This window comes from Dendrobates tinctorius, unplaced genomic scaffold (genome assembly GCF_039654945.1).
Source record: "Dendrobates tinctorius isolate UK_male_01 unplaced genomic scaffold, ASM3965494v1 ptg000162l, whole genome shotgun sequence".
Taxonomy (NCBI): Eukaryota; Metazoa; Chordata; class Amphibia; order Anura; family Dendrobatidae; genus Dendrobates; species Dendrobates tinctorius.
The window spans coordinates 44,266,835-44,294,408 of NW_027361829.1; the positions used below are offsets into that span (position 1 = coordinate 44,266,835).

At 41.9% G+C, this 27,574-nt stretch overlaps 1 protein-coding gene across 5 annotated transcripts in view; it reads left to right on the top strand.

Annotated features, from left to right (window-relative positions):
- Nucleotides 1–27,574, top strand: part of ELMO1 (engulfment and cell motility 1) — a 569,414-nt gene that overhangs the window by 296,203 nt on the left and 245,637 nt on the right. For all 5 annotated transcript variants that reach the window (XM_073549986.1, XM_073549985.1, XM_073549983.1 and 2 more), the window contains 2 exons: nt 1,700–1,804; nt 3,679–3,787. In XM_073549986.1, the coding sequence (XP_073406087.1) occupies nt 1,700–1,804; nt 3,679–3,787 (214 nt within the window). The remainder of the gene's footprint in view (nt 1–1,699; nt 1,805–3,678; nt 3,788–27,574) is intronic.

Genomic DNA, 27,574 nt, shown 5'->3' on the forward strand with positions numbered 1-27,574 from the left:
TAGGATTAGATACATGGCTCAGCAGCAGGGCTGTGGAGTCGGTGCTCATTTTGGTGGAGTCGGAGTTGGAGTTCCTGTGTTTTTTGAGGATACGTTTTTCAGCTGCAAAAGCTGATCATCTTTTTAAAAAACTGCATCACCTGAAAGGTTTTTGAGCTCATAGATAATGTTTTCAATAGCAAAAGCAGATTAGAAATCTGCTCTATCTATCCATTTATCCATATTTGTCTATCCATATCGTATCTGTACCAAAAAGAATGAAAACCGGGTAGTACACCAATATATATTCTGTTCTATCTAAATATCTTGATTATTGGATCATAAAAATGATTAAATGTCTGATGTTCACATTGTACTACAATAAATTTTTCACTTAAATATAAGCAATATGTGTTGGAGTCGGAGTCGGAGTCGTGGAGTCGGAGTTGGAGTCGGAGTCGGTGTAAGGGAAATTGAGGAGTCGGAGTCGCAGGTTTGGCTTACCGACTCCACAGCCCTGCTCAGCAGTCAGTAACACACATGATAGGATTAGGTACACGGCTCAGCAGTCAGTATCACACAGGATAGGATTAGATACACTGCTCAGCAGTCGGTATCACACAGGATAGGATTAGATACACTGCTCAGCAGTCGGTATCACACAGGATAGGATTAGATACACTGCTCAGCAGTCAGTATCACACAGGATAGGATTAGATACACGACTGAGCAGTCAGTAACACGATAGGATTAGATGCACAGCTCAGCAGAAAGTATCACAAAGGAGAGGATTAGGTACACAGCTCAGCAGACATTATCACACAGGATAGGGTTAGATACACAGCTCAGAAACAGGATGTGCCAAAGGAAAGGACATTTTCATTCCACTCTTTCAATCTGATTTGTTTTTTGAATATAAACGCCTCCAGTTTCCAGTTCAACTGCTATTTGCAATGTCCATTATCAATGCTCAGGGACAGTCCTTGAAAGTAGTAGGGATCGATTTGCAATCTCCATGCTTTTCTCATGGTCAACTTTACGTGGTCTGTTTAAGAGTTGGAACTACCAAAAATCTGTTCATCTTTGCACCGAAAGGAAAAACCAAAAATCTTGAATGAGTTGAAAATAAAATACTATCAATACGTAGGTAATCGTTTAGTTAAATTGTGTTGCAAATCTGTAGTGTTGAATATATGATGTGAAATGTTTTTATGTTCAATATAATCATTATAATTTGTTATTACTAACCACAGTTGGTTACTATGCCCAGGCAACGCCGGGCTCTTTAGCTAGTAAAAAATAAATTGAAAATTGGAAAATTTATACCAAATTTCAGAATTTTTTTGACAAATAAACTTAAGTCATATTGAACTAATTTTATCACGATTATGAAGTAAAATATGTCACGGATAAACATTCTCAGAATCAGTGGAATCCATTGAAGCGTTCTAGAGTTATTAGCACATAAATTGACACTTTTCAGAATTGTAAAAATTGGTGTACAGGCCCGTGTTTGAAGGAGTTAAATAGATGAAAGTTATGACTCCTAAAATGCAAAGTTATAAAAGTGGTAAAAGATGTTTTGGCATAAGGGCTATAGGAAGATAGTGCCAAATAAAATATAAATGTTGGGTTTATTCAGAAAGAAAATAAATTCTGATTTTGAAATATGAGCATAAATGTTTCTCTCAATGTTTATCCTGTGTGATATCTTTTGCAGAACAATGTAAATCCTGCTCTGGATTTTACCCACACTCCTCCGGGGATGCTGGCCCTTGACAACATGCTGTACTTTGCTAAGCATCATCAGGACGCTTATATACGGGTAAGGGTCTTAGTACCTTTTATATACATTATACAGAGTGCCTGTACGTCTGCATTGTTTTCATTGCGTCTAGAGGCCCCTCTATATGTTGGATAGTTTTTGGCTTAATGATCTCTCCAGACTTTACCGTACAGAGGAACGCTCATCCTAGCGCTCATGCTTTCTATGAGAGAGCTGCTGCTGCTGCTAGACTCCTTTCGCAGCTGCATATCTCATGGCCACACTAAAGATTGGCCTTTGAAATTCAAAATTTCAAGTGAGACCCTTATTTTCAATTGTTTCCACTACCATTGTCCATGGACTGTCTGAAATTGCAGTTTTCTCCATTCACATGTTTTTTCCTGATCAGACTTTTTTTTTCCCATTAAAATGTGGCATTCACAAAACTTGGGAAAAATGGTTGGATACTCCAGGGTTGGTTGGCTTCTAGTGTGTTAGTAAGGAAACAGATCATACAGATCTTTTCAGCGCTATTAGGCTATATCTAAATGAAAACACAGGCAGAAGGAAATGCCAGATTAATATAGTGCAGAGACAAAATAAGGAAGGGCTGCTAGCTAAAGGAATTGCAGATAGGTGACGAAAGAACATCTAATTGATGCCCCCAAGGGATCTAAGAAGTAAAGCTGTGGCCAATGGGGGACCAGGGAGAGCAGATCCACGAGAGCAGGAGTGCAGGTGGGGCCCGGTAGTGGCCCAGCTGCAATTCCTTTAGCTAGCAGCTCTTCCTTATTTCGTCTCTGGACAACATTGATGCTATTCTGGCTATAAAAACTGTTGTGTTTTTACACAATAGCCTGAGGTCCCCAGCTCCCTAATTTAGGGGTCTTACGGAGCGCACCCTCAGAGTGTATAGCTACTATCCAAGGGAAGACTCTGGTTTCAATTTAGTCTGGTTTGCATAACCTCTGTGTAGTGTCAGTTTGACTAATCTACCTTGACTTGTAGGTGTGTGAAAGTCCTCCTCATAACATATTGAAGTTTTTCCCTGAGGTCTCCATTACGCATTTTATCAGTAGGATTGACGTGCACAGCATTGATCCTAAAATGCCTAGTGTGAGCAGCATACAGGAATGGCAATATGCTATGGTATGTTTTTCCTTCTGTAACTGGCATTGAACTCCCACAGTTACCTTTCAATCTAAGTGAAGCTTTTTGAGCTACAGAAAAGCTAGAGGGTGCATTTATAGCTGAATAGCATCAATAAAAATAGTCTCCGTTCTGCTTTCTGAGGATGACTGAAGAATGTCACATACAAAAGGTCTTTTTATAATCTAATAATAGCAAGTCTATGGACTGCATTAGAGCGTGTGCGTTTTCATTTAAACTATGGGGTACGCGGTGAATTCTGTATAAGTAATAAGGCTCTAGACAGGTTCATTTGCCGTCTCCAGAACCGCATGTGCACTCGCCCAACGGGTTTCATTTCTTTTATTTATCTTTTGTGGTTTTCCCCTTATCTCTCTTTCCATATTGTGGCGGTTATTGCTGAAAGTGAATTGTATCAACAATGTAAAATGGTACAAGCTTAAGTCATGTAGCTGAAAGTGTTTGCCAATTACACACACTCACCTATGCTTCACATCTGATATGTGAGGTTATTGCATCAAAGGGCTCCGTTTAATAAAAGGCATGAGTAGCGTTCAGCTGCCTAACACTGACAGTGGAGTTACAGTTAATATAAGCTGGATGTTCTACACGCTCTCCTTTACTCAGAAGTGTGGCACTCTGGTGGGGATCATCTGCAGCCGGTATTGGCAGAGCTTTAGATGTGTGTGAGCTTTAGTGCTGTGATTAAATGCCATGAGAATTATTAAAGTACTTTAGAAGTTCCACAAACACTATGATCCTTATGATAGTTGCTGTCATTACAGATTGTCTTGGAAAACAGCAGTCGGGAAGACAAGCATGAATGTCCCTTTGGTCGTAGCAGCATTGAACTTACAAAGATGCTTTGTGAAATCCTCAAAGTTGGGGAGCTACGTGAGTACCCTTTCTTTTGTCCTGGTTATAAGTGACATTTGATCTCTTCATGCAGTGTTTAAAGGAGTTTTCCTACGAATAAAAGTTTATTTTAATTAATAGATCTTGGAATAATAATAACTTCCACAATTGGATGTGTTTTAAATAAAATGTTCCTGTGCTGAGACATTCTTATAAATCTGTCCCTGCTATGTACTGTGTAAAAAAAAAAAAATGGTCTGATCATACCACATTTCCTGGGCAGGCAAGATAACAAAAGAGTACACAGACAGTACAGCACGGGATCGCAGCTGATTTTTTTTTTTTGTGAGGTAAAAGATTTCACTGCCTGTTTTTATCAATGTTATACTTAAAAGAAAAAATCATTTGGGAACCCATGCTGTAGTGTCTGTATACTACCCCCCCCCCCTTCTCCTGCCCAGGAGCTGTGGTATGATCAGGCCATGTTCCTGTACGGTCAGACACAGCCATTACACAGTACATAGCAGGGGCACATTTATAAGATTATCTCAGCACAGGAACATTTTTATTAACACATCAAATTGTGGAAATTATTATTGTAGGAAATTGATTTTGAGGCTCCATTTATAGGTCAGTGGAGTCTGTTGGGCATGACACTGCATTTTGGCTGGTATTGTCAATAGAAGCCAAGATGGAGATGTGGATGGAGCCATTCATTTATAGACCATCATCAGGGCCAACAAAGTATTATCTCTGTGCGTTTTGCACGTTCTTGTTTAAGTGCGTTTACTGTTATATATCTACAAGACAATGTCTGATAGGTGTTCTTTAGACTCACCAGAAAAAATGGACTCTACAGACCAAGTCTCTGCCTATATAGATCGTACGGTCAAGGAAAAATAGGAACAGTTATATTGTAATAAAATACCTTTATTAAACACAACAGTTGGTATGTGGTAACACCACAACACAAGGGTGCCCGCACATTAAAGATAAAATAGAATTCTACATGGTAAAAGTTGTAAAAAAACAGCAGAATCACCAGGTGAAATAAATGTAAATAACATCCAAGATCTACAATAGTCCTGCTGTAGAGCTGAGTATCTGTATGGTAATATATATTGCTACCACTGTATAGATATTTATCCCATGTAAGAGGTATGGGGCCCAAGACCTGAACCTAAAAGGCAGAAGGAAGGTATTTAATGATACATATGTGTTTATAAGGCTTTTTATATAGGAGGCTGGGTGAAGATCCAGAGTGGCACGAGGGAACAGTGGAGCAGTGCTGTGGTAAGCGCAATAATAGTCACTGCAGGATGATGGGAGAACAGGAGAGAGTCTGTTATTACCTGGTGGATGCAGGTGCGGCACACTCCCCGACGTGTGTTTCGGATCTTAGTCCTTCGTCCAATAAAATTTTATAAAAAAAAAAGATAAATAATGAACGAAAAAGTAAAATAAAAAATATTTAATTACTAAACATCTGTATATATGTAAAGAAAGTACACATTTGTATTACTGAAACTGATCTGTAAAAGTAACACAGTAAAAATAAATGATACATACCAAAAATACATCTTGTTAATCATTCTGACAAAAATAAATAAATAAAAAGTGGTCAGAACACCATATAATATATATACTCCTCAACATGGAAATTGCTACTTCGGAAAAGGAAAGCCATAGAATTATCAAAATCACAGGATCAATAGACATGTGAATGAGATGCAAATGATGAAAACATGTAACAGTTTTGTTTTTTTTAAAACAAATAAATTTATTGTATAGCGAGTATGAGCTTCGCACACAGAAATACATGCACTTGCACGCATTGGCATGCTATTAGTGAGGTTGGTTGTCTGAGAAAAGTTCTGCCACTAAGGCAGTTCTGCCACTAAGGCTCACAAATTATCAATATCCACTGCTGGCACCTCCCTTTGTAATTGCCGACCAATGAGATTCCAGATGTGCGTTGAATGGACTGCTCTAACGCAGTGTGAACCTAGCCTTACGCAAATTTCCTTTCCCTCCAGAATCCCAGGCTTGTCTCATGATTAGCTGGGTTGGCGAGTTGTAACTTGTATGTGCTGCGCCGCACAGGTGATGTTACACCAGGCCAGTAAATTAAATGCTGCAAACTTTGGAAATTCATGCAGCTCTTATCCTCGACCAGAGAGCACTGACCTAAACCGTTGGCTGGGATTGTGCAAGGCTAGTCCCTCCTGTCTAATAGTGGCAGCTTTCAATCGGAAGCTGCCTGAGGAATAGTCAGAACACTTCTTTTAGCTGCTTAATGGCTTTCAAAACCTGGAGTGGCTAAAAGTGACAAAAATTGAGAACATTTGCACAGCATGTTGTTTTGACATTGCAGTGCATACGTTCATTGTTTGGGCATCTATTGGCACTCTTCAGGCAGGTTCGGGGCTGAATCCACCTGAAAAGACATTATGTGCACATACTTTTAGAAACAATCCTTAAAACCATTCACAAGGCTTAAGGGGGTTTTACACTAAGCAATATCGCTAGCAATATCGCTAAAACGTCACTGGTTTTGTGACGTTATAGCGATATTGCTAGCGATATCGCTATGTGTGATACTTACCTCCGACCGGCTCCCCCGCTGTCCATCGCTGATCGCGCGAGAATGTCCGGCTCCATTTCTCGTCGGGCGCTTCCTGCTGAGACTTCCTGCTGTGACGACGAGCGACGCTGGACGCGGGCGGGAGGACGCCAGGATCGCTGTGTGTGAAAGGTGAGTATTGTGCGCTGCGTCGCTGCTGCATCGCTGTGAGATCTTTCTGTGTGAAAGCTCACTAGCGATCATTTAGCGATGCACCAGCGATCCTGACCGGGTGGGATCGCTGGTCGGATCGCTGGTGCATCGCTAAATGTAAAAGGGCCTTTAGACATGAAAACACATTGAAAAGGTTGTGTTGTGAATCCTTATCTGATTAGTTTCATGGCATTTAGGGAGTTAAATCAAACATTTTATTTCTGGATAGATTACAAAATGCCTTTTGTGTAGGTTGCTATTGCCCCAGGAAAATGGTGAGTTTATGTACAAGATTGATAGTAGCAGCGATTGTTAATAACACTGCACTTGTTTGTTTTTATTGAATGTGTATTTCAATAAATATTCAGCATCTCCAGCTTTGGCATCGGTGCCATTCGTATCCCTGTATAATCAGATAATTAATATTCATGCATGCTTGGAAAAATAGCAGCTGCTTTTGTGTATTTTCTTGTGCTCTTTTCGGTGGTGGCTGCCTGGGACTTCTGTGTTATGTTACGGAATAACATTTGCTGTGCAGTTTTTGTTTGCTATAATTGTGGTTTAATATTATTTATTCATACTGATTTTCTTCAGTTTTGGCTAAGTAATAATATAAAAAAATCATGAAGTGGCCATTTACTATCCTTTGTGCATTTGTTGGCTCAAATTGTGTCGTCTATGTTGGTATCATTTGGGAGGTCTAGGTGGCAGATTCATCCAGACTAGTGTAGCCTAAGCTCGTGCTTTGCCAGTCTTGAATGAGTACCTGGCGCCAAATTCATTGATAGCCTCTAGTAAGTGGCATGTGCCTCAGAGACTGGAGTAGCATTTCTGGCATACAAAACACCCGCAGATTTTAATAAATAAATGGGAGCGAGTAGCAACAACACCCACACTCCCATTTCGGCAGAGTTGATCCAAAATGACATGAGTGCTAAAATTTTCAAATATGACTTTTCAAAGCTCTTATTCCACTTTTGTGTCGTAAAAGCTTTCATGAATTGGCCCCATTGTGTCTGAACTTCTTATTTCAGGTTGTGACACAGAAATAAATGGTGCATTTATAGTGCGTCTATCACCTACTTTAAATTGACTGCTCTATTGTAGCAGGCCCATTGATCCTAATTATTAAAATTATTTATGTGAACATCTTTTGAAAACTAGAGGTGGACAAGCTGCCCAAGATGTGGAGGGTAAAGCAGACCTTGCTCCTATGATATGATCTTTGTATTGTCCCCGCATATATTTATACATTGTAATAAGATCACCCCTAAGCCTTCGATTTTCCAAACTAAATAACCCCAAGTGTAATAACCTGTCTTGGTATTGCAGACCCCCTAGTTCCCTAATAACCTTGGTCGCTCTTCTCTGCACCCGCTCCATTTCAGCTATGTCTGTCTTATACACCGGAGACCAGAACTGTACACAGTGTTCTAAGTGTGGTCGCACTAGTGACTTATAAAGAGGTAAAATTATTTTCTCCTCATGAGCATCTATGCCTCTTTTAATGCATCCCATTATTTTATTTGCCTTTGCAGCAGCTGCCTGACACTGGCCACTAAATGTGAGTTTGTCGTCCACCCATACACCCAGGTCTTTTTCAGTGACAGTTTTGCCCAGTGTTTTACAATTAAGCACGTAATTATACATCTTGTTTGTTCTACCCAAGTGCATGACCTTACATTTATCCCCATTAAAGCTCATTTGCCATTTATCAGCCCAAGCTTCTAGTTTACAAAAATCCTCCTGTAATATAAAATTGTCCTCCTCTGTATTGATTACCCTGCAGAGTTTCGTGTCATCTGCAAATATTTAAATTATACTCTCTATGCCCCCTACAAGGTCATTAATAAATATGTTAAAAAGAAGCAGGCCCAAAACTGACCCCTGTGGTACCCCACTGCTAACCGTGACCCAGTCCGAATGTGCTCCATTAATAACCACCCTTTGTTTCCTATCCCTGAGCCAGCTCTTAACCCACCTACACATATTTTCCTCTATCCCCATTGTTCTCATTTTATGTATCAACCTTTTGTGTGGCACCGTATCAAAAGCTTTTGAAAAGTCCATGTACACCACATCCACTGCATTCCCTTGGTCTAGTCCTGAACTTACCTCTTCATAAAAGCTTATCAGATTAGTCTGACAGGAACGGTCCCTTGTAAACCCATGTTGATATTGGGTCATGAGGTTATACTTCTCCAGATACTCCAGTATAGTATCTCTTAGAAAACCCACCAGGATTTTACCCACAGTTGAGGTTACTGGCCTATAATTTCCAAGTTCAGTTTTTGTCCCCTTTTTGAATATTGGCACCACATTTGCTATACGCCAGTCCTGTGGTACAGACCCTGTTATTATGGAATCTTTAAAGAATAAAAATAATGGTCTATCTATGACTGCGCTTAATTCCTGCAGTACTCCGGGGTGTATCCCCTCCGGGCCCGGGGATTTGTCAGTTTTAGTGATTTTTTGACGCCGCCGTACTTCCTGATGGGTTAAGCAGGTGACATTTAATGGAGAATTTTTATCCCTGATCATATAATCCGTCATGGGATTTTCTTGTGTAAATACTGTTGAAAAAAAGTCATTTAGCATATTGGCTTTTTCCTCATCCACCATTTCACCCAGACTATTTTTTAGGGGGCCAACACTATCATTTTTTAGCTTCTTACTATTTACGTAGTTAAAGAATATTTTGGGATTATTTTTACTTTCTCTGGCAATGAGTCTCTCTGTCTCAATCTTTGCTGTCTTGATTTGCTTTTTACAGAATTTATTTAATTTTCTGTATTTATTTAATGCCTCATCACTACCTACTTGCTTTAATTTTATTTTTTATCTCTTATTGCACCCCTTACAGCTCTATTTAGCCATAGTGGTTTCCTCCTATTTCTCGCATGTTTATTCCCATACGGTATATATTGTGCACAGGTCCTATTCAGGATGCTAATAAACGTCTCCCATTTTCTTTGTGTATTTTTATGTCTCAGGATATCGTCCCAGTTAATTGCCCCAAGATCCTCTCTCATCCGTTGGAAATTTGCCTTCCTGAAGTTTAGTGTCCTTGTAACCCCTCTACTACTCATCTTATTTAAGGATACATGAAAACTTATTAATTTGTGATCACTATTACCCAAGTGACCCTCAACCCTTACATTTGATATGCGGTCTGGCCTGTTTGTTAATATTAGGTCTAGCAGTGCCCCCCCTCTTGTTGGGTCCTGAACCAGTTGTGAAAGGTAATTGTCTCTCATAGTTGTCAAAAACCTATTACCTTTGCTGGAACTGCAGGTTTCGGTTCCCCAATGTATTTCAGGGTAGTTGAAGTCCCCCATAATAATGACTTCTCCTTGAGTCGTAGCTTCATCTATTTGCTTTATGAGGATATTCTCTGTTGCTTCCATTTTTTTTGGAGACTTATAACAAACCCCTATCAGTAATTTATTATTTTTTTCCCCTCCCCTTATCTCTACCCACAGGGACTCTACATTTTCATTAGATTCATATATACTATCACGAAGGATGAGTTTTAAGGATGATTTTACATATAAACACACACCTCCCCCTCACTTATTTGTTCGGTCATGTCTGAACAGACTATAGCCCTGTAAATTAACCGCCCAGTCATGGCTCTCGTCCAGCCATGTCTCAGATATCCCCACCATGTCATAATTATGTTCCAACAACATTAACTCCAATTCCTCCATCTTGTTGGCGTGGCTTCTAGCATTAGTATACATGCACTTTATGTATCTCTCTGTACCTCTATTCTTTCTTAAATTATTTACTGTTCTAACCCCACCCCCCATGCCACCCCCACCCCCAATTTCATTATTTGTGCCCAGGTCTCTATCTGCACTGTCTTCCCCTCCTATAAAAGGAATACCCTCCCCCCCGTCCCTAGTTTAAAAACTCCTCCAACCTTCTAGCCATTTTCTCCCCCAGCACAGCTGCATCCTCCCCATTGAGGTGGAGCCCATCCCTAGCGTAGAACCTGTAGCCAACTGAGAAGTCGGCCCAGTTCTGTAGGAACCCAAACCCATCCTTCCTACACCAATTCATGAGCCACTTATTAACCTCCCTAATCTCCCGTTGCCTCTCTGGCGTGGCACGTGGTACAGGAAGTATTTCCGAAAATACCACCTTGGAGGTCCTTGCTTTAAGCTTTCAGCCTAATTCCCTGAAATCATCTTTAAGGACCTTCCACCTACCTCTAACTTTGTCATTTGTGCCAATGTGCACCATGACTGCTGGATCCTCACCCTCCCCTCCCAGTAATCTGTCAACCCGATCAGCGATGTGTCGGACTCGAGCTCCAGATAGGCAGCACACCGTTTGACGATCCCTGTCTTTGTGACAGATTGCCCATCTGTTCCCCTAGTAATTGAGTCTCCCACTACCAGTACCTGTCTGGCCTGCCCTGCTCTCCTATTTCCCCCCTTACTGGAGCAGACACTCCTCCGGCTTTCAGAGGACATGCCTTGCTGCAGCAGTGCTACTCCTGCACTAACACTCCCCTCATCTGCCAACTTAGCAAACTTATTGGGGTGTGCCAGATCAGGACTAGCCTCCCTGGTGCTCTTCCCTCTACACCGCCTTCTAACTGTCACCCAGCTAGCTGCTTCATTGTCCTGCAGCTCCAACCTAGCATCCCCCCCCTCATCTATCCCATTGAGCGTCTGCTCAGTGAGCAGAAGACTCCTTTCCATATTGTCTGTGGATCTCAGTGTTGCCAGCTGCACATGTAGATCCAGTATCTGGGCTTCTAAATGCACAACGTGCTCACATCTCGCACAGCAGTATGCACCCTCGACCGGCTGTTCAAGGATTTCATACATGCGGCAAGACGTGCACTGGATGGCATTGGCAATAGTGGAGCACATCCTAATGGGGATTGCACCAGACAATCCCATCTTCCTACTGCATCTGTGGAGCTCAGCCACAGTGATCTTGGGGTTTTTCTTTACCTCTCACCAAGGTTCTTTTCCCATGATTGTTCAGTTTGGCTGGACGGCCAGGTCTAGTAAAACTTCTGGTGGTCCCAAACTTCTTCCATTTAAGGATTATGGAGGCCACTGTGCTCTTATGAACCTTGAGTACTGCAGAAATTCTTTTGTAACCTTGACCAGATCTGTGCCTTGCCACACTTCTGTCTCTGACCTCCTTGGTCAGTTCCTTTGACCTCATGAATCTCATTTGGTCTGACATGCACTGTGAGCTGTGAGGTCTTATATAGACAGGTGTGTGCCTTTACAAATCAAGTCCTATCAGTTTAATTAAACACAGCTGGACTCCAGTGAAGGAGTAGAACCATCTCAAGGAGGATCACAAGGTAATGGACAGCATGTGACTTTAAATATGAGTGTCTGAGCAAAGGATCTGAATACTTATGAGTATGTGATATTTCAGTTTAGATTTTTTAGTAAATGTGCAAAAATTTCTACATTTCTGTTTTTTTTTTTCAGTCAATATGGGGTGCAGAGTGTACATTAATGAGAGAAAAATGGACTTTCTTGAATTTACCAAATGGCTGCAATGAAACAATGAGTGAAAAATTTAAAGGAGTCTGAATACTTTCTGTACCTACACTGTGTGTGTGTGTGTGTGTGTGTGTGTGTGTGTGTGTGTGTGTGTGTGTGTGTGTATATATATATTATATATACAGGGTCACTGGCACTGTATGTGAGGGGAGATAAGCGCCAAGGAGATTGTTTTGCTCCATGATCTAGAAAGCAATCTTTTTGTATGTGCTGAAGGAGTTAAGCAGCCATGTTATGGGTGTTTTTTTAGGTGAGTTGGTGAAGAGATGGGCGGGATGCCTACTCATCATATCTCCACCTCAAGGGTGTGGCTGGGGAAATAAATGTCCAGACAGTTTTTTTTTTCCCATCTGTCTGTGTTGTGTGGAGGCGAAGAAGTCTCCATACTGATGCTCCTGTGAGAGCTGCCATATGTGTTGTCCCAGAAGTACTGGGCAGGGCTGTGTATGAACTGTTTATTTTCTTTTGAGCCAGAAAGCCTGTTTTTCTGTTACCATTTTGGCTTTTTTTGGTTTATGGTACAATAAGCCACCCAGTGACTTTAACCCCACGTGTGCATGTGTCTACCTCGAGGAGCAGCTAAGTGAGCCGACCTTCCACAATGTGTGTGTGTGTGTGTGTATATATATATATATATATATATATATATATATATACATACACAGCTCTTGCAAAAAAATTAAGAGACCACTTCCAAATGTTAGGTTTGTCTGATTCTTTTTACTTCATAGGTATATTTTTGAAAAAAATGTAAATTGTTGTTTTAGTCTACAAACTCCTGACAACATGTCTCTGAATTTCCAAGCAATACATATTTTTTTTCCTGAAAAGGAGAAATGATCAAAATTAAAAAAAAAAAAGAAAAAAGCTAGTGCGTTCAGACCTCAAATAATGCAAAGAAAACAAGTTCATAATCATTTAGAAATAACAATACTTATGTTTTAACTCAGGAAGAGTTCAGAAATCAATATTTTGTGGAATAACCATGTTTTAAAAAAGCAGCTTTCATGCATCCAGCAGCTTTCCACCAGTCTTTCACACTGCATCTGTTATAAAAATTTAAGCAGTTCTTTGTTTGATGGCTTGTGACTATCCATCACCCTCTTGATTACATTCCAGAGGTTTTCAATGGGGTTCAGGTCTGGAGAATGGGCTGCCCATGTCAGGGTTTTGATGTGGTGGTCTCTTAATTTTTGCCAGAGCTGTGTTTGTGCATATGTGTGTGTGTATGTGTGTGTGTGTATATATATATATATATATATATATATATATATATATAATATATAAATTATAGTGGGCATTTAGATATAGTATAGTGCTAGAACAGAGAGGATAATCATATAGTAAGCCAAATAATTGATCATAAATGTTATAGTTCCCCTTCCAAGACACCTGTTACAACCTAACATCATGTATCATCATGCCCAAAGTGAATTCAAAATGCAAGTTAGTAAATATTACTTATTGTTGCAGTATTCATACCGGCATAGAGAATGATAAGGTTTGTGTCCCTTCACCCCGACGCGCGTTTTGCCTCGCTTCTTGGTCTACTATATTACTATCCCCTCTGTTCTGACACTATGCTATATCTAAGCACTCATTATTGGTGATGTTAGGTATGTAGTGTGTCTTTTTTTTGTCATTGCTCATATTTGAAAGATTTTATATAGATATTTCTGTCTAATAAGATATTTACCATTTAATTTTCACAGATCTTTTCTGTTTCTTGGGTAAGAAATATACACCTGAGAAAAACTGGTTATTGTATTAATCAGAAATATGTAGATTCTATTCTAACATCTTCACTGCCCATTTCGCACTTTCATTAAGGGATATCTTATATTGCGATGGATATGTGGCATAGTCACCCAAAGAAATTCAGCCATTTGTCACTTTGACAATTTGTAACCTCTCAAGTTGCTTTTTTTTTTTTTCTATAAGATATTTCGGGGTATCCTAAATCTGCTATATACAGTTAGGTCAATATATATTTGGACAGAGACAAATTTTTTCACCTGATCTCAACCCAATTGAGCATGCATTTCACTTGTTAAAGACTAAGCTTCAGACAGAAAGGCCCACAAACAAACAGCAACTGAAAACCACCGCAGTGAAGGACTGGCAGAGCATCAAAAAGGAGGAAACACCACGTCTGGTGATGTCCATGAGTTCAAGACTTCAGACAGTCATTGCCAACAAAGGGTTTTCAATCAAGTACTAAAAATGAACATTTTATTTACAATTATTTAATCTGTCTAATTACTTTTGGTCCCTTTAAAAACAGGGTGGCACATGTTAAGGAGCTGAAACTCCTAAACCCGTCATCCAATTTTAATGTGGATACCCTCAAATGAAAGCTGAAAGTCTGAACTTCAACTGCATCTGAATTGTTTTGTTTAAAATTCATTGTGGTAATGTCTAGAGCCAAAATTAGAAAAATGTTGTCTATTGGCCATGGCTTTATCACTGTGGCCTTATACTTCTTTCTTAAGCAGTTGGCTTATTTCTATAGTTCAGCTAGTGTTCATCTTTGCATTTTTTTATTTTGCACTTTGGGCATGTTGTTAAAGGCAGCATTCATTTCTGATAGGAATATAACTGTATTTTTTACTTGCCAAATTATGAATATAAAATAGCAATGGAAATGTGCATGCAAGTAAAATATTGCCTGGTAGCAAGCTTTCACTTTTAATCATCTTACTCTAAAATTTGCATGTTAATCAGAAAGTTTAGAAAGTATTATGCAAATTTCATCTACTGCTGAATGCAGTATTAACTCAAACAGCCTCCAAGCATAATTACAGGAAGCTGCTGTGTAAACTAGGAAGGTGTGATTTTCAGCTGATGATTTTAAGGATCATCATTTCCACTTATGTGACATGTTTGCGCTCAGTTGCTGAGTAAGTAGGGGATTCTATAATGAAGTCTCTAGAGTCGCGGCATAAGCCTGTAGTAAGTTGTAGCTGTGAGAGCGGTAAACAATTGTTCTTCCATCCTATCCATACACTATTAATAGCAGGCGGTATAAGTGCTTCTAATTATGTGCCTAGAGAGATGCTAAGGCTGTGGTATTCTGGATCCTGGCCGCCAGCAGTCACGGATTCTTTAGATACAAACTTCAATGTGATGAAAGTGGCACAATTTACTAAATAAAGTGTTTACTATTTCTCAATATTTTAAGATAAGCTTCTTCAACCGAGGTATGTGCAAGTCATATTCCCATCCACCTCCTCCGTACAATGCCATTTTTAAATATAACATTGGCATTGTAAAATACACTCCCTGGTCCTGTCTAACCATACTCCCCTTAATAACTGTTTGGCTCATAAATGATTTGTGAGAAGTCTGTTTTGTTTTTTTTGTTTTTTTTTGTGAGAAATTTACCTTTTTAGCTCCATAGCTTAGACAAAGCAGAATTCATTCAAGAAACCCAGGAAAACTTTTCTTGGATCTCAAATTATTCTTGATTTACGTGTAACACATACTGTCAGTTTAATCCAGAATCCTATGTCCCGCTGTGCTGAGAGATTTTATCGTAGCATTTTATAATTGTCAAGAATCGTGTTGAGCAAATGCTGTTACTGATTTACCTGGAGAGATAATCGCACATAAAAATATTTCTATGCAGAATAATGCTAAAGTTTCTTTTCCATAAACTCAGAGGAATGGGGCTTCCAGCTGTCAGACCACTACCAATATTCAGCTTTTCTTTATGGGGAACAAAAAAAAATCGACAAACATTTAAATGGGTTGTCCGAGACTTGAACATTGACGGCTCCGTCGGCTGAATAGTTTCCGTGGCCGAGTAATGCACATCTGCCCCCTGTTGATAAATAGAGGGCAGATGTGCAGTACCTGGTCATGGCCACTACACTCTCAGTGGAGCTGTGCTGTGCAGCCGACATCGGTAACAACTGATCGGCGGGTGTACTGGGTTTCGCTCCATCATTGATCAGATATCAGTGACCTACCCCTCGGACAGTTCTGGCTGTCATACCCTGAGCATCAATCTTAAAATCTGTGACAACTCTTTTAAAGGGGAACTCCATGTCTACCAACGATTGAACATGTCATAAAATGGCATTCCCAGCTCCTAGATCCCCACTTATGTTAATTTTATTTTGTACTTTATATCACACCAGTGAAAAAACTTTACTCATACCTGCTACTAATGCATTGTGACAGATGATAATGAATGGACATTGTTGAGTTGTTGCGCCACCTCCTCTGCTTCTTACATGCCCGGCGCCTGCGCTCTGCCAACAGTTCTCGGGCATGCGCCATGCATGCTGCCCGGGAACTGACATCATGCCTTCATGTAATGCTCTCGCCGCGAGGCCCCAGATCCCGCCCTGCTGTGTGTCATGATGTATTCACACTGCGGGGCTGGGTATCTGGCGCCTGTGCAGTGAGATCCTGCGTGTGGGGAGCTCAGCAAACTAGACGCTGATAATCTGCTGACTTTTAGATAACGCTCTTCTCAACCCTCTACAATCCGGTTTCCTTTTTTTTACACTCTACTGAAACTGCCCTCACTTAAGTCTCTAATGATCTAATAACAGCTGAATCTAATGGTCACTACTCCCTGCTGATTCTCCTGGATTTCTCTGCCGCATTCAACACTTTGGATCACCAGCTACTCCTCACTATGCCACGCTCTATCAGCCTCAAGGACACCATTCTCTCCTGGTTTTCTTGTCCCACTGTCTCTATCCTTATGTCCTCCCTCTATTTGAAACTGAACCTTTCAAAAACTGAACTCCTTGTGTTTCCTCTCCCCACTAATCTACCTATGCTGATATTGCCATTTCCATGTGTGGTTCTACCATTACTTCCCAGTAACATGCCTGCTGTCTTGGGTCCTTTTTGATTCAGAGCTTTCATTCACTCCCCACATCCGGTCACTCGTTCACTTATGTCATCTACACCTTAAAATCATTTCTGTAATTCGACCTTTTCTTACTTTCTATGCAAAACTTCTTACTGTTGCTCTTATTCATTGTCGTCTGGGCTATTGTAACTCTCTACGAATCGATCTCCCTCTTACTAAACTCTCCCCTCTCCAATCTGTCCTGAATGCCACAGCCAGGCTCATATTCCTCACCATCTGTTACACCGATGTCTCCACCCTGTGTCAGTCATTGCATTGGTTACTCATTCACTATAGAATTCAAAATAATCTTATCACACTCCCTCACATAGCGCTCCACGCCTCAGCACCACCCTACATCTCCTCCATCATTTGTCTACCACCCTACCCATGCCCTCCATTTTGCTAATGATCTAAGATTAACATCCTCAATAATCCAAGCCTCTGACTCCCATCTCCAGGATTTTTTGCATGCTGCGCCAATTCTTTGGAATGAATTACCCAGGACAATTTGATTAATCCCCAATACCCAAAGTTTTAAGCGTGGCCTAAAAGCAAATTTATTCAGACCGGCCTGTTGCATCAACATATTTTTTTTAACTATCCCTGTTTTTCCAATACAAATTTTTTTTCAAAACCAGGGCCTTTGTGTCATCTGTTATCACACCCTTCATGCGAATAATAGCCCTCTGTGTCTGAACTTTTACACATACTGGATAGACACCAGTTCATACAGCATTACATGAACACCCTATTTCTTACATTATGGCTTGCCGGTACAATGCAAGCAACTGTTACCATTCACCTTTCGTGTCTCCCCTATTTCCTCATAGATTGTAAGCTTGCGAGCAGGACCCTCACTCCTCTTGGTATCTGTTGATTTATGTGATTATTGTTATGCTGTAATGTCTTTTATTGTCTGTACAAGTCACCTCTAAAATGTAAAGTGCTTGCGAACATGTTGGCGCTAAAGAAATATAATTATTATTATTATAGAGATGGGGGAAATGGTTATGGGCTGAAAAGGTGTACTACTAGCACAAGCCAGACATTTGTTTTTTTACAAAAAGGAACCTGTTAGTAAGCGCCTACCCCCAAATTGAATACATGCGCATATTGCAGCTGAAAATTACTCCGTACTTTTATATCATCACAGCTTGTTTCCCCCGTTGAGAGATAGCATTTTAAAGCCAGTGAGAATGGAAGTACATTAAGATGTGACACTGCACTTCCATAGCTCAGACTCTAGCTCTATTCTCCACTTAATGCTGCACCCCACTAGTTGATTGACAGTTTACACTGCTGTGTGATGAGTGGCATACAGTGGGGGGAAAAAAGTATTTAGTCAGCCACCAATTTTGCAACTTCTCCCATTTAAAAAGATGAGAGGCCTGTAATTGACATCATAGCTAAACCACAACTATGAGAGACAACATGAGAAAACAAATCCAGAAAGTCACCTTGTCTGATTTGGCAAGATTTGTTTTGCAAATTATGGTGGAAAATAAGTATTTGGTCATTAGCAAAAGTTCATCTCAATTTTTTGTTATATATCCTTTTTTGTCAATGACAGAGATCAAACATTTTCTGTAAGTCTTCACAAAGTTGGCACACACTATTGGTGGTATGTTGGCCCATTCTTCCATGCAGATCTCCTCTAGAGCAGTGATGTTTTGGGTCTGTTGCTGGGCAACACGGATTTTCAAATCCCTCCAAAGGTTTTCTATGGGGTTTAGATCTGGAGACTGGCTAGGCCACTCCAGGACCTTTATATGCTTCTTACGAAGCCACTCCTTCATTACCCTGGCGGTGTGCTTGGGATCATTATCATGCTGAAAGACCCATCCATGTTTCATCTTCAATGCCCTTGCTGATGGAAGGAGGTTTGCCCTCAAAATCTCACGATTAGAGTTGAGCATTCCGATACCGCAAGTATCGGGTATCGGCCGATACTTGCTGTATCGGAATTCCGATACCGACATCCGATATTTTTTCAATATCGGGCATCGGAATCGGAAGTTCAAAGTTGATTGACAGCCGAAATGACGTCATCATGATGCGCGGTGTGTGCGCATCATGATGCGCCGTCATTTCAGGCCTTCCGGGGGGTCTGTAGCGGCCTGCCGGGGGGCTGTGCCGGCCTGCCGGGGGGCTGTGTGGACTGCCCGGGGTCTGTACCGGCCTGCCGGGGGGCTGTGCCGGCCTGCCGGGGGGCTGTGCACTCTGTGGGGGTCTGTACCGGCCTGCCGGGGGGCTGTGCCGGCCTGCCGGGGGGCTGTGCTGATGTCCGGGGCTCTGTGCAGGCATCGTCCGATGGGACTACAAGTCCCATCGGGCGATGCCTGCTACCATGACAGTGATTGACACATTAGCTAATGATGGGACAGTAGTAGTCCCATCATCCGGCTAATGTGTTAAATACTACATACATACTACATGCATGCTACATACATACCACATATATACTACATGCATGCTACATACATAGTACATGCTACATACATACTACATACATACTACATGCATGCTACATACATACTACATGCATGCTACATGCTACATACATACTACATATATACTACATGCATGCTACATACATACTACATGCTACATACATACTACATATATACTACATGCATGCCACATACATACTACATATATACTACATGCATGCCACATACATACTACATGCTACATACATACCACATATATACTACATGCATGCTACATACATACTACATGCATGCTACATGCATGCTACATACATACTACATGCATGCTACATGCATGCTACATGCATGCTACATGCATGCTACATACATACTACATGCATGCTACATACATACTACATACATACTACATGCATGCTACATGCTACATACATACTACATATATACTACATGCATGCTACATACATACTACATGCTACATACATACTACATGCTACATACATACTACATACATACTACATGAATGCTACATACATACTACATGCTACATACATACTACATATATACTACATGCATGCTACATACATACTACATGCTACATACATACTACATACATGCTACATACAATACATTCATACAATACATACATAGACATACAGTACGTATAACATTGAGTAACATACTTACCAATACTTGTCACATTGTTCCCCGAAGCCATTGTCTTTTACGGAATAAATATTAACATAACAAACCACAAAAATACTCACCCATGATCCGAAGCAGTCCACGAGTGTGTCCCACGACGATCTTGGGTAGAGAACTGCAGCATCAGCTGATGCTGCCGCTCTCTACGGGCTGCAGGAATCCAATGACGGAAGGTAGGTATCCTTCCGCACTGTATTCCTCCGTCACTTAAAAAAAAAAAAAAAGTCCCTAGTCTCACTTTATGGTAAAAGCTGTGTGGGAATTTCCACTGTGTGGGAATTTCCCACACAGCTTTTACCATAAAGTGAGTCTAGGGACTTTTTTTTTTTAAGTGGCGGAGGAATACAGTGCGGAAGGATACCTACCTTCCGTCATTGGATTCCTGCAGCCCGTAGAGAGCGGCAGCATCAGCTGATGCTGCAGTTCTCTACCCAAGATCGTCGTGGGACACACTCGTGGACTGCTTCGGATCATGGGTGAGTATTTTTGTGGTTTGTTATGTTAATATTTATTCCGTAAAAGACAATGGCTTCGGGGAACAATGTGACAAGTATTGGTAAGTATGTTACTCAATGTTATATGTACTGTATGTCTATGTATGTATTGTATGAATGTATTGTATGTAGCATGCATGTAGCATGCATGTAGCATGCATGTAGTATGTATGTAGCATGTAGTATGTATGTAGCATGTATGTAGTATGTATGTAGCATGTAGTATGTATGTAGCATGCATGTAGTATATATGTAGTATGTATGTAGCATGTAGTATGTATGTAGCATGCATGTAGTATATATGTAGTATGTATGTAGTATGTATGTAGCATGCATGTAGTATGTATGTAGCATGCATGTAGTATGTATGTAGTATGTATGTAGTATGCATGTAGTATATATGTAGTATGTATGTAGTATGTATGTAGCATGTAGTATGTATGTAGCATGCATGTAGTATGTATGTAGCATGCATGTAGTATGCATGTAGTATGTATGTAGCATGCATGTAGTATGCATGTAGCATGCATGTAGCATGTAGTATGTATGTAGTATGTATGTAGCATGCATGTAGTATATATGTAGTATGTATGTAGCATGTATGTATGTAGTATGTATGTAGCATGCATGTAGTATATGTAGTATGTATGTAGTATATATGTGGTATGTATGTAGCATGCATGTAGTATGTATGTAGCATGCATGTAGTATATATGTAGCATGTAGTATGTATGTAGCATGCATGTAGTATATATGTACTATGTATGTAGCATGCAGTTTTATATGTAGCATGCATGTAGTATGTATGTAGTATTTTTTTTTTTTTTTTTCATTTAACACATTAGCCGGATGATGGGACTACTACTGTCCCATCATTGGCTAATGTGTTAATCACTATCATGGTAGCAGGCATCGCCCGATGGGACTTGTAGTCCCATCGGACGATGCCTGCACGGACCTCCGGACATCAGCGCAGCCCCCCGGCAGGCCGGCACAGCCCCCCGGCAGGCCGGTACAGACCCCCACAGGGTGCACAGCCCCCCGGCAGGCCGGCACAGCCCCCCGGCAGGCCGGTACAGACCCCGGGCAGTCCGCACAGCCCACCGGCTGGCCGGCACAGCCCCCCCGGCAGGCCGGCAGAGACCCCCGGAAGGCCCGTACAGACCCCCGAGAGGCTGTACAAGGGCAGGAAAGGGTTTTTCCAATTCCGATACCGGAAGTCTCATAGACTTGAATGGGACTTCCGGTATCGGCATCGGCGATACCGATACTTTTTTTTAAAGATCGGCCGATCCATTCCGATCCGATATTTTGAAGTATCGGACGGTATCGCTCAACTCTACTCACGATACATGGCCCCATTCATTCTTTCATGTGCATGGAGTAGTCGTCGTGGTCCCTTTGCAAAGAAACAGCCCCAAAACATGATGTTGCCACCCCCATGCTTCACAGTAGGTATGGTGTTCTTTGGATGCAACTCAGCATTCTGTCTCCTCCAAATACGACGAGTTTTGTTTCTATCAAACAGTTCAACTTTGGTTCCATCAGACCATATGACATTCTCCCAATACTCTTCTGGATAATCCAAATGCTCTCTAGCGAACTTCAGATGTTTCTGGACATGTACTGACTTAAGCAGGGGGACACGTCTGGCACTGCAGGTTCTTAGTCCGTGGTGGCGTACTATGTTACTGATGGTGGTCTTTGTTATAGTGGTCCCAGCTCTATGCAGCTCATTTCATTCACTAGGTCGCCCCGTGTGCTTCTGGGATTTTTGCTCACCGTTCTTGTGATCATTTTGACCTCACAGGGTGCGATCTTGCGTGGAGCCCCAGATCGAGGGAGATTCAGTGGTCTTGTATGTCTTCCATTTTCTTATTATATATTTTTCTGGATTTGTTTTCTCATTTTGACTCTCATAGTTGTGGTCTACCTATGATGTCAATTACAGGCCTCTCTCATCTTTTTAAGTGGGAGAACTTGCACAATTGGTGGCAGACTAAATACTTTTTTCCCCTACTGTAGGTTCTGATCATTGTGTTAGACAATGTTCACATGTGCACAAAGTAGTCCATCAGTTTGGCAGTTGGTAGGAGTAGTTCTTGGTTTCATGTACAAATACAAACTTCTAATCAACCGATCGTTAATTTATATTTAGATGTTCTGTAAAATGTCTAATTTCATGGTTTTCCTTAAGCATAAAATGTCTCATTATGAGAGCTTTGTATCATGTCTCTGTACAGAAATAGTTAATAACAAAAGTCTACTTATTGAACATTGTGTTCACTCTGATTAGCATCAGTATTTTTGCATTTTGGCTTATAGCATACATTTGAGAGACAAGACTGAAGTTGTCTTCCAAACAAAACATCTCATTTCCCTTTCTGTTAAACTAATCCTGGAATACTCTTTCTATACCCTACGTTATAGTTGTTGCCCTCACATCTATGAACGTGTCACATGCCTATAGAAAACACTTGTCACATTTTTTTCTGCATAGTTTTTGGCAAATTAAAAACTGTGCATTTACCGGTATTTCCTTTATGCACTGTTAGATTGGCAACATGCAGTTTGTGGCACTCATGTTATGTTGTCAGGTTGTAGCGTATCGCATTACAGCACTGGAAAAACATGAAAAATCCTTGCGGATGTTGTGCTTGGTCAGATTTAAATCTAACCAGAGCTGCAAGCTGCTGACCACTGTCATCATACAGTCGCCGTGCTATAATATTTTCCGATAAGATTCAATGTACTGGTGCAATCAGGATCCTTAGCCGTGTGGAATCTCACAGTCTACTTCTATAATCTCCTAAATCAAGCTCGTCTATTGATGCCAAGATTATGTAGATTGAAGCTGCCAACAGTTTTCTACATGTATTCACTCTGCAGCCCTTCATTCTAAAGATTTTACAGGGTCTCAAAGGTTAAACTCTATTTGGTGGCATGACCTAGATATATAATCTATACAATATAACTACAAGAACACATCTTAAAATAACATTTTGCAAGTATTCAACTGCTTGAAGGCTATGGCCACCTTTTGTAAGCATTATTTTTATTAAAATGCTTCTAGTTTTAGCATGTCAACTTTGCTATTTAATTTTTACTTTTTTCCTTCTGTAGCTTGCATACATTCTTATATATTGCAAGCTACCCAGCCCTGTTCAGTGTGAAATGTGTCCTATGTGTTCCATCTGAGTTCTCGGTCTGTATCCTCCTTTTGCTTTTGTAAACAGAAAACTCTTAACAACCAAATAAAATATATGCAAACTAAGGCTACTTTCACACTTGCGTTTTTTTGTGCTGCGCACCGTGCGCAGTGCAAACGCACATAAAAAATGCATCATGCGTTTTTGTGCGTTTTTTTGCGGTTTTGTGTGCGTTTTTTAAAAAAACGCATGCTTTTTTTGCGCTGACGTGCGCATTAACATGCGCACGTCAGCGCACCCATAGATTATAATGGGTGGTTGGGTGAAAAAAAAATGCATTGCGTGCGCATGCGTTTTTTGGGGGCAAGTCGGACGCTCAAAAAATGCAACAGAGTGCATTTTGTGCGCCCACTGCAAAGAAACGCATGCGCATACAAACGCGTACAAACGCATATGTATGCGCACCCATGTTAAGAATAGGAAAAAAAAACGCATGCGTGAAACCAGCCTAAGATTGTCAGTTATTTAAGCATTAACCCCTTCATGATCTTTGACGCATCCATACATCCTAGTTGGGAAAGGGTTCCAGACGTTGGACGTATGGATATGTCCTGGTGAAAATGTGACACAGTGATCACATTAAGGTGTCTGCTGATTCAGACAGCAGGGCACCTCTGCTCTTTTCCACTTGGGTGGACTTGGGTGTCGCCGTTCCCCTCGCAACTACTATCGCTGTGATTGGCTATTCAGCTGTGAACAGCCAATCACAGCAACTTCAGTGTTTCAAGCAATGAAATTGCCTGAAACACTGAAGTCCAACTATGTTCAGTGCTATAACCGCACCGATCATAGGCTGCTGCTAGGCAAGGGCAGCTTCACCAGTCCAAGCACTGATCAGTCATCACCGAATCGCACCAATCGGTGAGCAGAGATGCGGTCTGACTTCACAGTGACCGCCCTGCAGTGCCTCATTCCAGCTTGGAGACATTGCAGAGTGGTCACTGTGTCGTTCTGCAGATCTACTGGGCCTTGTGGTGCCACAGACTTTTTGAAGCCTGTGCCTTGACTTCTGCTGTTGCTGAAAGAAAACGTTCCTGATCCATACCTGTCTCATTTTTTTCTAATCCACACCAAAACCCCCCCATTCTGCTGCCGAGTACTGATCAGTACTTGATCACTTGCTTTTTGGCAGTTTTTTTGTGTGTCCTGCAGTCCATTTTTTCTCCCCCTCTTTGCACCACCTCTGTGCGTGCATCCTGCAGCCACTGAGCGCTGATAAGTGACACACATCACTAATCGGCATACGATTGTAGGTTGTTTTTTTGTGAAAAAAAGAATCAAATAACAAAAAAACTAGATGTGTATTTCCTGAAGGAAGTACAGATAGTACTTTGAAATGGTGCCTGGGCTGCCCCTTTAAGAGAGACTTGTCTGCTGCCCCTGCAAGACTTTCAACTCAGGATCCGTTTTAACTGTGGGTGCCTCTCAGAGGCCACTTTGGCCTGTGGGGCCCCTCAGGCTCTGATTTGGTGGGTGGGGCCCCTCAGGATCCGATTCGGTGGCCTGGGCTCCTCAGGGCTTGAATTGGTGGACGGGATCCCTCAGGGTCTGATTTTGTGGCCGGGGCCCCTCAAGGTCCGATTTTGTGGGTGGGGCCACTTAGGGTCTGATTTTGTGGGCGGAGCCCCTCTGGGTCCAGATTGGTGGGCAGGGCCCCTAAGGGTCCGATTTTGTGGGCAGGGCCACTCTGGGTCTGGTTTGGTGGGCGGGGCCACTCTGGGTCCGATTTGGTGGGCGGGGCCACTCTGGGTCCGATTGGTGGACGGGGCCCCATAGGGTCCGATTTTGAGGCCGGGGTGGCTCAGCCTCCGATTTTTAGGCCGGGGTCGATCAGCCTCCGATTTTTAGGCCGGGGTCGATCAGCCTCCGGTTTGGAGGCCGGGGTCGATCAGCCTCCGATTTGGAGGCCAGGGTGGCTCAGCCTCCTATTTGGAGGCCTTGTAGGCCAGGGTTGATCAGCCTCTGATTTGGAGGCCGGGGTCAATCAGCCTCTGATTTGGAGCCTGGGGTCACTCAGCTTTCGATTTGGCGCGCCGGCCCTTTAAGACTCATTTTTGTGCGCCGGCCCTTTAAGAATCACTTTGGCGCGTCGGCCCTTTAAGAGCCAGTTTGGCGCACTGGGCTTCTAAATCCACTTTGGCGCACATTCTCACGGGCATGCGTCATGTGATGAAGCTAGATTTGCATTTGTGCTTTGGGTTTCGCTTTAAGAGCTGATATTATCTGGCAGAAACTGTGTCCTGGTGGGGTCATGTAAAGTTCGTAGGCGTTGGCATAGTAACTGGGTCTGCCTGCGCATATCAGTGAGCTTAACTGCCGCAACTGGTCCTCAAATTTGAATCGCCTCACGACTGCCCCATGTATTCCTATGGCAAAATTTTCCCATTGAAATGCATTGAGACAATGCATTCCAATGACGGGGAAAAAAAAAATTTCAAACGGAAATTGCAAAAACTACAAATCCAATCGACACAAAAAATACGTAGCACACCACTCGTGGACGCTGGCTTCGAAACAACGGCTCAACGGAGTCTGCGTGTAGCGGTTCGGGCTGCATTAATTGTGGAAATCAGCTGAATAATAAGAACTAGATGTGTATTTCCTGAAGGAAGTACAGATAGTGCTTTGAACTGGTGCCTGGGCTGCCCCTTTAAGAGAGACTTGCCTGCTGCCCCTGCAAGACTTTCAACTCAGGATCCGTTTTAACTGTGGGTGCCTCTCAGAGGCCACTTTGGCCTGTGGGGCCCCTCAGGGTCTGATTTGGTGGATGAGGCCCCATAGGGTCCGATTTGGAGGCCGGGGTGGATCAGCCTCCGATTTGGAGGCCGGGGTGGATCAGCCTCCGATTTGGAGGCCGGGGTGGATCAGCCTCCGATTTGGAGGCCGGGGTGGATCAGCCTCCGATTTGGAGGCCGAGGTCGATCAGCCTCCGATTTGGAGGCCTTGTAGGCCAGGGTCGGTCAGCCTCCGATTTGAAGGCCGGGGTCACTCCGCTTTCGATTTGGCGCGCCAGCCCTTTAAGACTCATTTTGGTGCGCCGGCCCTTTAAGAGCCAGTTTGGCGCACTGGGCTTCTAAATCCACTTTGACGCACATTCTCTCTCAGGGGCATGCGTCATGTGATGAAGCTAGATTTGCCTTTGTGCTTTGGGTTTCGCTTTAAGAGCTGATATTATCTGGCAGAAACTGTCCTGGTGGGGTCATGTAAAGTTCGTAGGTGTTGGCATAGTAACTGGGTCTGCCTGCGCATGTCAATGAGCTTAACTGCCGCAACTGGTCCTCAAATTTGAATCGCCTCACGACTGCCCCATGTATTCCTATGGCAAAATTTTCCCATTGGAATGCATTGAGAATGCATTTCAATGACGGGAAAAAAAATTTTCAAACGCAAATTGCGCAAAAACTACAAATCCGATCGACACGAAAAATACTTAGCACACCACTCGTGGACACTGGCTTCGAAACGACGCCTTAAAGGAGTCTGTGCGTGTAGCGGTTCGGGGCACATTAATTGTGGAAATCAACTGAATAATAATAAGAAGAATAAGTTAGCAGCGTTTGGATTAGATGATAGTGCTTTCTTCAAAGCACTATAATAAGTTAGCAGCATTCAGATTACATGAGAGTTTTTCTTCAAAGCACTATAATTAGATTAGTTGATAGGGCTAGATTAGGGACAGTTAAAATATAATGTAGTAATGGGCATGTATTACAGTATTTTTTACTGAATATAGTCAGGATTAGTGTCAGATAGTCGCGGGCTCTCAATAAATTTGTTTT